At 36.3% G+C, this 13,259-nt stretch overlaps 1 protein-coding gene across 2 annotated transcripts in view; it reads left to right on the top strand.

The window, feature by feature from the left end:
• Nucleotides 1-13,259, top strand: part of PCCA (propionyl-CoA carboxylase subunit alpha) — a 337,827-nt gene that overhangs the window by 6,452 nt on the left and 318,116 nt on the right. For both annotated transcript variants that reach the window (XM_015587373.2, XM_015587371.2), the window contains exons 2-4: nt 6,729-6,806; nt 12,811-12,858; nt 12,965-13,033. In XM_015587373.2, the coding sequence (XP_015442859.1) occupies nt 6,729-6,806; nt 12,811-12,858; nt 12,965-13,033 (195 nt within the window). The remainder of the gene's footprint in view (nt 1-6,728; nt 6,807-12,810; nt 12,859-12,964; nt 13,034-13,259) is intronic.

Genomic DNA, 13,259 nt, shown 5'->3' with positions numbered 1-13,259 from the left:
GCAGGGAGACCAGTCAGGAGGCTACTGTAGAAGTTCAAGCTAGAGATGTTAGTAACTTGCACTAGGGTGGTGGCACTGGAGTTGGTGGGAACTAGTCAGACTTGAGGTACATTTTGGAACTATAGTCAGTAGTACTTGCTGTTGGATTAGAAGGGAGATTGAAGGAAAGAGAGGAGCCAAGGACCCTTGAAAAGAAGAGGCCACATGTTGTAGGATCCCATTTATATGAAATGTCCAGAATAGGCAGATCTATAGATTAGTGGTTGAAAGGGGCTTGGGGGAGGGAGTAAGGAGAGAGATGGCTAACAGCTAACGGGTTTCTTTTTAGGGTGATGAAAAAGTGTTCTGGAATCAGTCACGATAGTTCCATATCTTGTGAATATACTAAAAACCTCTGAGATGTATATTTTAAAAGAACGAGTTTTATGGTCTGTGAGTTATATCTCAACTTAAAAAAAATGACTTAAGCCCCTGAGTAGTCTAGTGTTTTAGAGCTTGGGAAGGCTGGAGCTTGGGAAGGAAGATCACGACAATAGTCACATTTAAAAAACTTTGAATTTGCAAAATACAGAGAGTGGTCGATCTTATTTATCCTTTGTGGGGTCATGTAATTGGTGTGAGAAAGAGAGGTAGTTAGAAACCACCTTCTTAGGCTGATAGATGATTCTGGGGTTACTGAAAATGGCAAAGGAGAAGGGAAGCTGTGTTCGTATTTAATTATCAAATCATCTTCAAATGATTCTTATTTTTACTGCTGAGGTTAAGTAGCTTGCCCAAGGTCACACAATTCAATGATTGAGCCAGGATTCAAATTTCAATCTGACTCAATGCCTTTATTATATCATATTAGCCAACTTGGTAAAAAAGAAAAAAGGCAAATTTATGTTTTGGGTACAAAAACTTGTTTGAGCTTTATAGCAGTAATGGAAAAGAGGGAACCGGTAGGTGATAAAGCTGTTAGATTTCTTATAGTAAGGAATTGGTCATCAGGATAAATAAACCTTGTCCTAGCAATCCAATAAATACCTTCTTTGTTATTCATTTTACAAAAAATGCGGTGGTATTTCCCATCTCACAGGTTGCTATTAAGCTGGCACTTTGTGAAACTTGCAGTTGTGTAAAAAATATTCGAGGGAGGTGGAATGGGTAGGTTTCTTAGAAGCAGAGCATGAAAAGGGATTTTGTGCAGATGGTGGTTTAGAGAAGAGTGAAGAAAGCAGAATAGAGCAGGGGAATAAAAACTAAACAAGGAAGGGGTCCCAGCTGGGTCCCAGCTGAGACTAGCTTCAGGCTAATCTGCAGGAGAACTCTGGAGCAGTGGTTCTCTAAGTGGGACTCCTGCCTTCAGCATCAGCATTACCTGGGAACTTGTTAGAAATGCAGATTTTCTAGCAGCACCTTAAGCCTGCAAGTTAGAAACTGGGGGCGGAGCTTAGCAATTTGTTTAACAAGCTCCCCAGGTGATGCCGACACACTGTTCTAGATCAGCTTTGTCCAATAGAATAATGTGAGCTACAAATGTAGTTTAAAACTATGTAGCACTCATATTAAACAAGCAAAAGGTGAAACTAATATTAATGTACTTTATTTAACCCAATATATTCAAAATATTTCAACGTGGAAATGTGAAAAATTCTTAATGAGTTCTTTTGCATTTTTTTGGTATTAAGTCTTCGAGTCTGGAGTGTATTTTACACTTGGAGCAAAGCACATTGGAATTTGGACTGCCACGTTTCACGTGCTCAGTAGCCTCACATGGCTAGTGGCTACCACATTGGACAGTTGTAAAGCTCAGATTACACTACCAAATTGGTCTCATATGGAATTGTGGAGGGTGGGGCAGCCTTTGGAACCCCATATTAGTCATTGGCTCTGAGAGTAGGAGCTGAGAGAGGGTTAGCTCCCCAGCTTGATGGAGAACTCCTGTCAGATTGAGGCAAATGGGCCAAACTAGGGAGTAGATGTGGGCCATGAGTAGTTAGTTAATTACCCACGAGATGGGGACCCTGCGCTGACTGGTGAAGAGGTTCTAGATGAGCACTTGCAGCATCTGCTACAGGCTGGAGGAATAGCCTGGTAGGGAAGCTGTGGTGGGATAATGAAGTTTAGAGTTGATGTGTATAGTTTGCAGGTGCTCTGGTTTACTATGGAGGCAGAGCCTGAGAATCTTGAGATTGGTTCTCCTCCCTCAGTTACCAGGTATTTAGCCTTGCTTTTAACAGGCCTCGGCAGACAGCTGAAGATTAGGATGGCTAGTGAGGTCCTGAAGACTAAATATGTCATCGATATCTGTTTGAAAGAAAAAGCTGTGCTTAAGTGAAAAAGCCTGACTTCCATTAGTGTTTTTAGAGGGTGTTCCCTTAGAAGGTCAGTCTGGACCTGTTAAAAAATTGAAATGCTCAGCACATGTTTCCCAGCTGTGCTTCAGGAAACATGGAAAAGAGGACCTTCGTCTGGAAATTTCAAAGTTGAAACACTAACCAATGTTTATTTTTACCTTGGTAAGATCATTTTGTGGCTCCTTTAACTCAGTGTTAAGGATAATTTCTTCTTTGAAGCAGAAAGCATCCTGATAAGGATTAATCTGTTAACAGAATTGCTTCATTATTATTAACTTGAATCTCAAGAAAAACCTGAAGTTTTTTTGCAGAATTAGTGTTCAAATTGTTCTTTAAGGTAATTGGATTGGATTTACCAGTTTGGGCTATCACATGAGGTCATGTTGAGAATGTGAAAGTAGATGCTATCTTAGTTTAGAAAAGGATATCTATTTCCCTGTTTGCAGTAGCTGGAACAGTTATTGTATGCTTACGCTAATATAACAAAACCATGCTAGGTATTTTACACATTCTCATTTACTCCTCATAGCGGCCTTATGCCCTAGATAAATACTGTTATGACGTCTAGTATACATGTGAGGAAATTTCCTGTGTATTTAAGAAATGTCTGAGTCAACATTCGAATCCAGGTCAGAATTTGAGTCTAACCAGAACTCTTAATTACTGTTATTACTCTAAAGGTAACTCCCAAATGGTCTGGTATAATTTTAAGAAAGAAGAGGATTTTTCCTGCATAATTGGATTTAGTTTTTGTGTAATACCTTATGTTTCCTTGGTGCTTTACAGTTTATAAAGGCTCCTTTAATCTTTTTAATAACTCTTTAGGAAAGCAGAAGAGGTGTCATCACCTGCGTTTTATAGATGGAAACAGGAGTCCAGAAAAATGATTTGCTTAATGTTGCATAGCTACAAAGCAGTGAAGCAAAGAGTTGACTCAGGTCTTGTGACTCTGAAGGTCATGCTACTTCCCATGTGTTAGCAGGCATTTCCTTTCCAAGTGTGGAAAATATAGGAAATCTTTATTCTTGCAAAAGAGAACTCATGCAATGTGTTATTGGAAAGTCATTTTGTACATGTTGATCTTTCTCCTTTTGGCTGTGATAGGCTAAATAGTCTTTATAAATGGAGTGATTAAAGTTTCCTAGAACTCCTATTGCTAGGAAGGGTCAAAAGAATTTTGGCCTGAGCTCGTAGCCAGTTATATGTTCAACAAAAACAATAAGCATTAAAATTCTGTGTGTAAGTCTAGTTTGCAGATTTCTACCAACCTGTTCCCTGAATTAAAAAAAACGAAACTATGTTGTAGCTCTACAAAATTGTTTGCTTTTTGACTTGTATTCTTTATAACTTTGGATTTCCATGAAAGTAAACAGGAACAAAGAACTTTTATGGGGCTGAGGGCAAACCATTTCAAACTCACTATGGGAAAGGCCCAAACCCTTGTTTCTCCTTACTAGTTGTTCTACTGTTATAGTTTTGTCTGCTTGTACCATTTCTACTTCTAGTTACTTGGCTAACCTGGGGCATCCATATTTCTTAAAATTTTGGACCACATCACACAGTCACATATGTACAAGCTATATGATTTCTTTTTTGATAATGGTGGTAAAAATATAGTCTGTTAGATATTCAGAACCAAGTATTTTTAAATACTAACAAGTTTCCAAAAAAGTTTTGATTAGGTGTAGTGCTATAGCGTCTCCTACATTTTGGCCAGGCGTAACTTATAATAGAGTTGATTTAGTTTTAAGAATTGTGTGGTATAGACGTCTTATGTTATTGGTAGTCTTCTGAAAGTAAATATAGTATACGTTGAGTCAGGGACCCAAACATATCTTAGAGCTTGGCCATGTAGACATTTCTGGATTGTTTTGGGATAGAAACTTTCTCTCCTGTTGGGCTGAGTTTAGTTTAGTCCATTCTTCAGGAGCCCATCTAATGAGATAGAGTCGAGGCTTTTATTACCAAAGATGTCCTAGAAACCTAATGCATAATTCATATTTATTAGAATCTATGTACAGTTGACCCTTGAACAACCTGGGTTTGAACTGCACCAATCCATTTGTAACTTTTTTTTTCAAATAAATATAGTAGGCCTGTTTTAAATCTGCGGATTCAACCAACCATAGATTGAAAACAGTATTTTCGCAGTCTCAATGGCAGATAGAGCACACCTGCGGTTGGTTGACTCCATGGATGCCGGCCGGAGGCAGATTGTAGAGTGAAATGTTAAACGTGGGTTTTCGGCTGCGCAGAGATGGGCATCCCTAACCCTTGCACTGTTCAGACGTCAACTGTAATTACCTCTGTTTCCACCAAGTAGCTCTGTGTGTGTGTTATTTTCAGAGTAGCTGAGCAAATAAGTGAGATTTGTGTTTCCATCTTCTTGGCCCATACGTTCAGTTTGGATTAACTGCATGTCCTTCAGCAATGGTCAAATGCACATGTCAGATACCCTTGTCCTAAGCTTTTGTTTTTTGAATGATATTGGTTTAGGTTAGTAAGGGACCTTAGAGAAAAGTCATTTAAGCTTGAATTTCTTAGAGAACAGAGGGGTTAGAGTGGTTTGCTCAAGTTGTACAAATAGTGTCAGGCTGAGGGAGCTAGAATTAGAACTGAGGTCCCATGATTTCCTATCTCAGACCATATGCTGCTCTTCGAAGTGTTTCCTTCCCCAGACCTAAACATCACTGTTTATTCTCTCTCCAAAGCTAATTAGAACACCTAAAATGTCTGTCCCAGATTGTGTGTTGTCTCTGGAAGGCTGATTTTTGCCACCAGGAATCAGTTATACCATTTATTTGTTAGTGATTAAAGCCATGTATGATTTTGCCTTTTGTAAAAGGGTATGTAGACATGTTCCTGCCGCAGACATCTCTGTACCTTGCAGTATTGGGGAAAATTTCTAAAAGTGTAAACTATTTTGTATTCCATTTTATAAAATTGATAGGAAGCTGATATGCTATTTACTTTCTTGCTTAGGTACCCTAGTGCTACCTTGCAGCAGAATAAATGTGAGAAATTCCCCAATAGCTTTTGCTTCTCAGTCCTAGAGTTGGTTTTCTGCATTGGCTGAGGCTATAAACACAAGACATGCTTTTTTAGGAGGAAGGAATATTCTCTATCCTATTAAGTTGGATGTAAGAGTAAAGTTAAATATAATAGGTAAATATAAAGTCTTAGCTAAATTATAGCAATTCTGCTGAAGGCTGTATTTTGATTTGAACACATAGGGAACGTTGAGACCTTCTTTGGTAAGTTGTAGTTTTTTCACCCCATATCATTGTGTAAACATTAGTGTTAATGTGGGAGGTGCCACTGCTTTTATCTCAAAATAAAAAAACTTCAGAATGCTTTTAACAGGACTATCTTTAAATCTTGTAACCATTACAGCCTAGCCCTGTGACTTCTGAAAAGTTAAAATTCTTGAGACTCAATTTTCTCATTTTTAAAATAGAGGCTAATACTCTTGTACTCACAGGGATGGTTGGAGGAATGTGAGTAGGTTTTGGTCTTCAAATGGGACACAGTAATAAAGTCAGTTTTCTTCCCATTCTTAGTTCATTGTTCACTAGTCTTTTACTTGGTAGCATAGGCTTTATAAAGTGTGTCTTTTGTATCTATTAACCTGGTATCAATCTTTTGTATAAAGATTACATTTTGTAATTTGGGGATTGATACTTTAAAAAAATTGTATAAATCTTTGAGTTGATTTAAAAATGTTGCTATAAAAACATTGTGCTTATTTGAGTTATTATCTTAGAAAGTTCTAGGAGGTAGTATCTTTGCTCCTTTCACCCCTTTTTTGGGTCTAGCTTTACCAGTGACTACTGGGTAAATTGTTTTCTTAAATCTTGCCTATAATTTTTATTAGCGATTATTCTTAATGTTTTAAATCCTTAAGATATGCTTTTCATGCAAACATTTATAAATAACGGATTTGAAGGGAACTTAATTATTAGTATTACCTTTTCACTTCATCTGCCAAACCACTTTTTTACCAAAAGGGGTGGGGAATCATGTCAAGACAACAGCAAATAAGTATTTTATTTTCTGGTCACTTAAAATCGAAGCTCCTTGAAGGCTGAGACTTTCAGTTAAAGTTCTGTGTGGTATGTGACATCCTGATCCTGCCATATCAGTCTGCATGATCCAAAAGACCTTTCTTCAGATTTTATTTTACCCTTCGATTCTCATACTTTTCTGGAGATTGTTTTGATGCCTTTGGTTTCTCTTGTGTGCCAAGGGGATGATTTACCTTCCATAGTTATGACATGTTGCTTAGAACCAAATATATTAATTAATAAAACATTTTAGCTAGAAGCATACTGAAAAAATATGAAAGCCTATTCAAATATCTGTAATTTATTTCCCTTTTTTTCTTTGTAGCATGTCTCACACTATTCAAGACAGCACTTAATGGTGTCTCGTAGCCTCTATTCAGCGGGATATGATTCTAATGAAAAAGTAAGTATTTAAAAAGTACTTTTAACACCTAAGTTATAATGGCTTTACTTTCTTGTCTCAACACTGTGTTCAGTGTACAAATTAAATTTTATTAATGCTGTGTAATGATTTCTCGCTCTAACATCATAAGTTTTATAGGTGCTCAGTCTTTGTTCCTTTTTTCATTGTGGGCCACAACCTGAGCCTTTAATTTTGTATTTGGATCTATACCAAATATTGAATAAATTTACATTTTTCTTGTTTTCAGCAGAATAACTGATACATTCTGAAAGACTGGGCAGTTTAGAGATTTTGATTAAACTACTGATTTTTTTTCCATTTACTTAATATAAGATCTATTTTGATTGAAGGGAATTATGTGTATTATAAGTTTTGGGACAAGGGAATTCCATTTAAAATCCTGATATACAATAATGTTTGAGGTTTTTAATAGGATAAAGGCACTAGAAGTGGTGATTAGTGGTAAAACATGACTTAGTGTGACAAAGGCATCAAAGAAGGCAGGAGAAGAGTTTTGGTTAAAGGATGGTTCAGGTTGAATTTCATGAAAGGAGAACTGATATGAATAATTAATTGACAATGAAATAGCTGAGATGCCTTCTGAATCATCTGTTGAAGTATATAAAACTACCCAGATTTGGAGGCTTGGAGAAAGAAAGGGTCTACATCATTACATTTAGTAGAAATATAATGTAGACGCAGTTGCAGGGTGAATGTAATTTTAAATTTCCTAATAGCCACATTAAGAAAATAGGAAACAAGGGAAATTAATGTATTTTTAACTCAATATTTCAAATGTTATTTCAACATATAACTGATATAAAAAGTGTAAATGAGATAATTTACTTTTTTTTTTTTTTTTTTTTTACCAAGTCTTCTAAATCCAGTGTATAATTTATACTTCTGGCACAACTCAGTTTCATTAGCCACATTTGAAGTGCTCGATAGCCTTGTGTGGCTTGTGGTTACTTTATTGGACGGCACAGGTCCAGGTGAATTAAGCTGTTATGAAATCTGTAGTTTAATATAAAAACTTCAGTATAGACAGTATGCCTTGGGGTTCCTGTGTGTGTACACTTCTGCACACGTGTTGAGTTTCCATTTAGAGGTAACCCCTGAACTCTGGCTTAATTTGGAACACTGCGGAAGTGATTAGCTAGCATTTATTCAAGAGGCCACATTCCAGAGGGAGTGAAATACTACAAGTGGTTCAGCCATCTTTCTCCTTATAAACACTGATAGCCTTACTCATTAGCATAATAGTTGTTAGAAATGGGCTTTCATTGATGAAATTTGTGATATTGAAGATGTGTTTTGGCTATTATAGAAATTCTCAGCCCCTGAGTTAGAGTATAACAATCTAGTTGGACCTTCATTCTTTACTTTTAAGGGTAGAACCTAAGCTTGATCCCTAAATGAGATCGTCGTGCATTCTCCCACTGGGTTGGGGGATTCTTGATAGCTTGATTCTGACAATATGGTTAGCTAAATGAGAATATTGATGCATTTGCCTTAGGTGAAGCTTTCATGCAGGCTGTTGGAGCATTACAGCATACAGGAAGTCGAGACTTCCCTGAGCTTATCCAGCATATTTAAAGATTGTTTTTATGTCTATTAGTAAATGTCTATATATGTGTGGCATATAGATCTTTAGATACTGAGTTAAAATATATTAATTTCTCTATTCTTATTTTCTTAATGTGGCTATTAGAAAATTTAAAATTACATACACCTTGCAACTGTATCCACATATTTCTGTTGAACTGTAATGATGTAGGCCCTTTCTTTCTCCAAGCCTCCAAATCTGGGTAGTTTTATATACTTCAACAGATGATTCAGAAGGCATCTTAGCTATTTTATTGTCAATCATTCATATCAGTTCTATATGTCTGTTCGTAAATGTCTATATGTGTGTGGTTTGAGACTTGTTTTTGCTACAACCTCATAGTGAGGTTCCAGGGATAGGTAACTCACTGACCATATTGGTGGCCATTGATAATTACTAGAAATAAGTGTATAACTATTTTGGTTAGGACTTTTAAAGAGAGCCCCCCTTTCCCTTGGAATACACTAAGCAGGTATATATTTTGTGGTAAATGTCTGAAATCAAATCTGCTGCCTGCTATCTTTGCCATTTCCTTTGCTGTGCCTTTGCCTAATCGTGAAAAACTCTATGGTGTCCACAGTCATGATAAAGTTTATGATACTTTTTGGCACCTCTTGGTAGACTTGCCCTTCACTTGAGGGCTACATTTAATTGGACCTTTCCACTTCCAGAGATTCTTGCTATCTTTGTAGCCATTCATTAACTATTGTATTGGTTTTATTGTTAATGTCTTAAGTCTGGATAGACCTGATCTTTGCTAATACATATTTGTTAAATGAATTGATTCTCATCTGAACTTGCCATGGACTATTTTCTTACTCTACATTCAACAGTGACTTACATCAAGTCATAGTTAAACCAGGTGAAATTTAATCACTACTAAAAATGTTATTTTTTGACTTGAGTTTTAACAAGTCAATTTAACAAGTCTCATGTATGTTCATGTGACTAGGGAAGATGTAACTTAATAGTAATTTGCTTTAAAAAAGACCAGGAAGTTTCAGTAGACCTTAAGTTAGTGTGAACCAGTATAGTATTATGATGGGCCTGCCGTAACAAATGTGATCTTGGGTGGCATTGAATAATACAGTGTTTAAATCTTGCACCATTCATTATACTCTGATTACGTCACATCATGGTGTGTTTTGACATGAATATTTGAGTGTGAACTCTGGCTTTACCACTAGTTAACTTTGTAAGTGACTTTGGCAAGTGATTTGGCCTTATCAAGCCTCAGTTTTCTCATTTGTAAAATGGGAGATATTATCAGAACTGACGTTATGGGACTATTATAAAGATTAAATGAGATAGTGCACAGAAGAGATTTTTCATAGTACCTGGCATATAGAAAGCATGTGCCCTAAATGTCAGCTGCTTAATATTATCCTTAACTCAATTTTGTACATTTGGAAACTGAGGGTTAAAATCCAGATAGTACTTGTAAGCTGGGTGAAAACTCAAGCCTGTCCTCCTCCTGAAGCTGGTGGATTTACTGTATTGTACCCCATCTCATAAGTGTTTGGTGAGAGACTCAGTGTCTGGAGTTCTGCTGTTATTCCTCCAACTCCCCAGTGGATGGGCCAGCTCAGACCTTCTCTTGATCTCTGAATGAGATGTTCTTGGTGGTTTCTTAGACCCCAGCTGTGAAGATCTAAACAAAGGGAAGGGAAAGAAGGAAGGAAGGATAGAGAGAATGGATTAAAAGAAGACAACTTAGAAAAAATCTTCAGGAAAACCTCCAATGTGTTTCTTACCCTAGTGACATCATTAGCACAGTTACAGAACAGCTGCTGCAAAAGTTCTTTATCTCTCATGGTACCTAAAAGTCCCTCTGTCTTTAATGATTCAGGTCTCAGTTTAAAGGTGTTTTTTCCTTCCCCTGAGAGTATCTTCAGAGTGCCTTCTGTTTAGCTCTCCACATGTAGAATAGAGTCCCAGTTCTTTAAATGTAAAGTCCTTTAAATGTAAAGTTCTTTAAATGTCTGCCTGGCCTTTTTACCCTAGCTTTATTTGCTGCAGCTTCTCCATATATATTTTTTGCTTGAGATATATTAAAAATTACTTGTAGTTTTTAGTGCTACCCTCTACTTTCAGTGTTATTGCCTTTACATATGCTTTTTTTTCACTCTCCCTTCTCTGCACTTACCACAGCCTCTTGGACATAGATAGCTGTATTTTACAACTTCGCACTTTTTGTTGTGATTGTGCATAAAGTACATTGAGGTTATCAATGCGCTTGATGTTTACCTGTAATCGTTGACAGAGGGAGAGTTTTAAAGTTGGTTTAACTTTATTTGTATGTATATTTTATATGCATATCCTATCTGGAAGAATATATAGGAAACTGGTAATAGTGGTTGCCTTTGGGGCAAGCACCTGGGTATCTCTATAGTATATCCTCCTTTTTACGTTTTAAATTCTGAATCATGTAAATCTGTTATTTAAAAGAATATCATGCATGGAAGATTAGGTGATGTGATTAGCTTTATTGAGTTCATGTGCTAATTGGTAATATGTTCATGGTCCTGTATTAGTAAGGGTTCTTTAGAGAAATTGGACCAGTAGGGGATGTATATGGAGACTTACTGGCTCACACAATTAGGGAGGGAGAGAAGTCCCCTAGTTTGCCCTCTGCAAGCTGGAGACTCAGGAAAGCTGGTGATGTAATTCTAGTCCTGGTCCAAAGGCCCCTGAAAATCAGGGGAGCCGATGGGTTCCCAGTCCAAGGGTAGGAGAGGACCGATGTTCCAGCTCAAGCAGGCAGAACAGATCCTCCCTTCTACTTTTTTATTCTATCAGAATCTCAGCTCTCAGATTTGATAACTCCGACATTGGGAGGGAAGTCTACTGAGTCTACTGATTCACATGTTAGTCACAAACACACCCAGAAATAATGTTTAATCTGGGTACCCTATGGCCCAGTCAAATTGCACATAAAATTAACTGTCAAAATCCCTGAATAGAGATGTGTCAGGTGCAATTATTCATTTTGATACAGATTTTTCTCTGTCAGGGTTACACTTCTAGATTTGTAAGAGTCTGGTATGTGGCTCAAAGGAGTGAATAACAACTGTACCTACCACCTATTGAGTATGTTGTGTGCTAGGCACTATTTTAAACAGAATTTATATTTTCATAACCTCTTATGGCAGGTGCTATTATTACTCTCATTTTACGTACCAGGAACTGAGGATCAAGAAGGATGACTTGTCTACAGAAGAACACACAGGAAGAACAAGTGGTAGTGTTGGGATTACATCCTGGCAGTTTGGCCCTACACTGGCTCTTAGTCGTTATTCTGTCCCTCAAATAGAAATTAAGATGGAATTCTTACTTAATCCCTATAATGTTATGATTTGTTGTATTTACTATAACAGTTTAATGTGTAACTTCTAGTGTTTGTGCTGCTTTTATTGGCTGTAGTCTGTTTAATAATTAATAAAGATTCACTTTAAATATAGTTCAAGGAAGTATAAACATTTTTTTCTTAGTATACACGTACTGTTTACAGGGATCTACTCATGACCATGTAGAAAGGTAGATGATTTTAGTCTCAAGCGTGAGGAGAGATTAGGATATTTTAAGGGCTCATCTATTCAATGCTCTAAGTGACTCAGGTTCAAATCAGTTTACCTCTTTTTAAGTCAGAGGCTTTCTCTGTTTGGTGAAATAAGCTATGTGTGACATAAAGGTTAAACCAACACTCTGAAGGCCTTTTCCAGTTCCGAGATTCTGTGACTCTGTGTTGGGTTAAAATATGGCTTTAAGTTACATAAGAGTACTTTTAAGATTCTATGCAACTTTATCTTTTCGAAATATAACTAAAAACTTTTTATAGTTCCATTTAACTTATAATCACTAACTCAGAAATTAGTTACTAAATTGTGTACTAAAATGTATTACATCCAAATTACTTCTTATTCTGAGTTTAAAAGGATTAGCCTATATAGTTTTAGAGAATGAAGAGAACCATATTAGTGTCCAATTAGAATGCTATCGGTTTATATACATAGAAATCAAGACCTACAGAGATAGACTTGCTTAAAGTAAATTAGGTCATTAGTGGCAAAGCTGGGCTTAGAATTGAGGTCTCTAGCGTAATGGAACTACTCTATTTGGCCTCAGCTGTTTCAAAATTTGATGACTATTCAAACTTAACATTGTATTCAAATAGCATAACCTGCTTGGTCTAGGAATCTTTGGATATAAGCATAGTTTGTATCTGTTCTGACTTATTAAAAATATTTGCTACTGTGCCCCAACCCAATATTGATGGTATATAAATTATATCAGACTTTCCTTTGATAAAAAACTCATGTCCGTTGTTAATTGTGGAAAAAACTTGTTTTCTGGTCCCAAAGTGAGAGTTACAATATTATTTGTGGTTTCTCTCTTCAGATTTTTGATAAAATTCTTATTGCTAATAGAGGAGAAATTGCATGTAGGGTGAGTAGAATTTAATCTTATTTTTCATTTTACTCTGAATTTTATTATTACATCCCTTTAAATATGAATCAGTGTTAATAGATAACATTAATGTATTTTAAAATAGGTTATTAAAACTTGCAAGAAGATGGGCATTAAGACGGTTGCCATCTACAGCGATGTTGATGCTACTTCTGTAAGTATATTTTTGCTTTATTTGAATTAGGACCTTATTCTGGGCCAAATAGAAAAAAATGAAAGATGTAAGTGTTTTTTCTTCTTGACCTGAAAAGAGCAGACACAATTTAAAAACATCTACTTAATTTTGTATTAAGCAAAATGGGAGCATTGTGTTTTCAATGTACGTATTATTTATTTTTCAAGGCTTTAAGAACCTAGAATAGAATGAAATTTATACAATG

The sequence above is a fragment of the Pteropus alecto genome, unplaced genomic scaffold, assembly GCF_000325575.1.
Source record: "Pteropus alecto unplaced genomic scaffold, ASM32557v1 scaffold13, whole genome shotgun sequence".
Lineage (NCBI taxonomy): Eukaryota > Metazoa > Chordata > Mammalia > Chiroptera > Pteropodidae > Pteropus > Pteropus alecto.
Note: the sequence above shows the minus strand (reverse complement) of the source record. Positions and strands in the feature narration are given on the sequence as shown.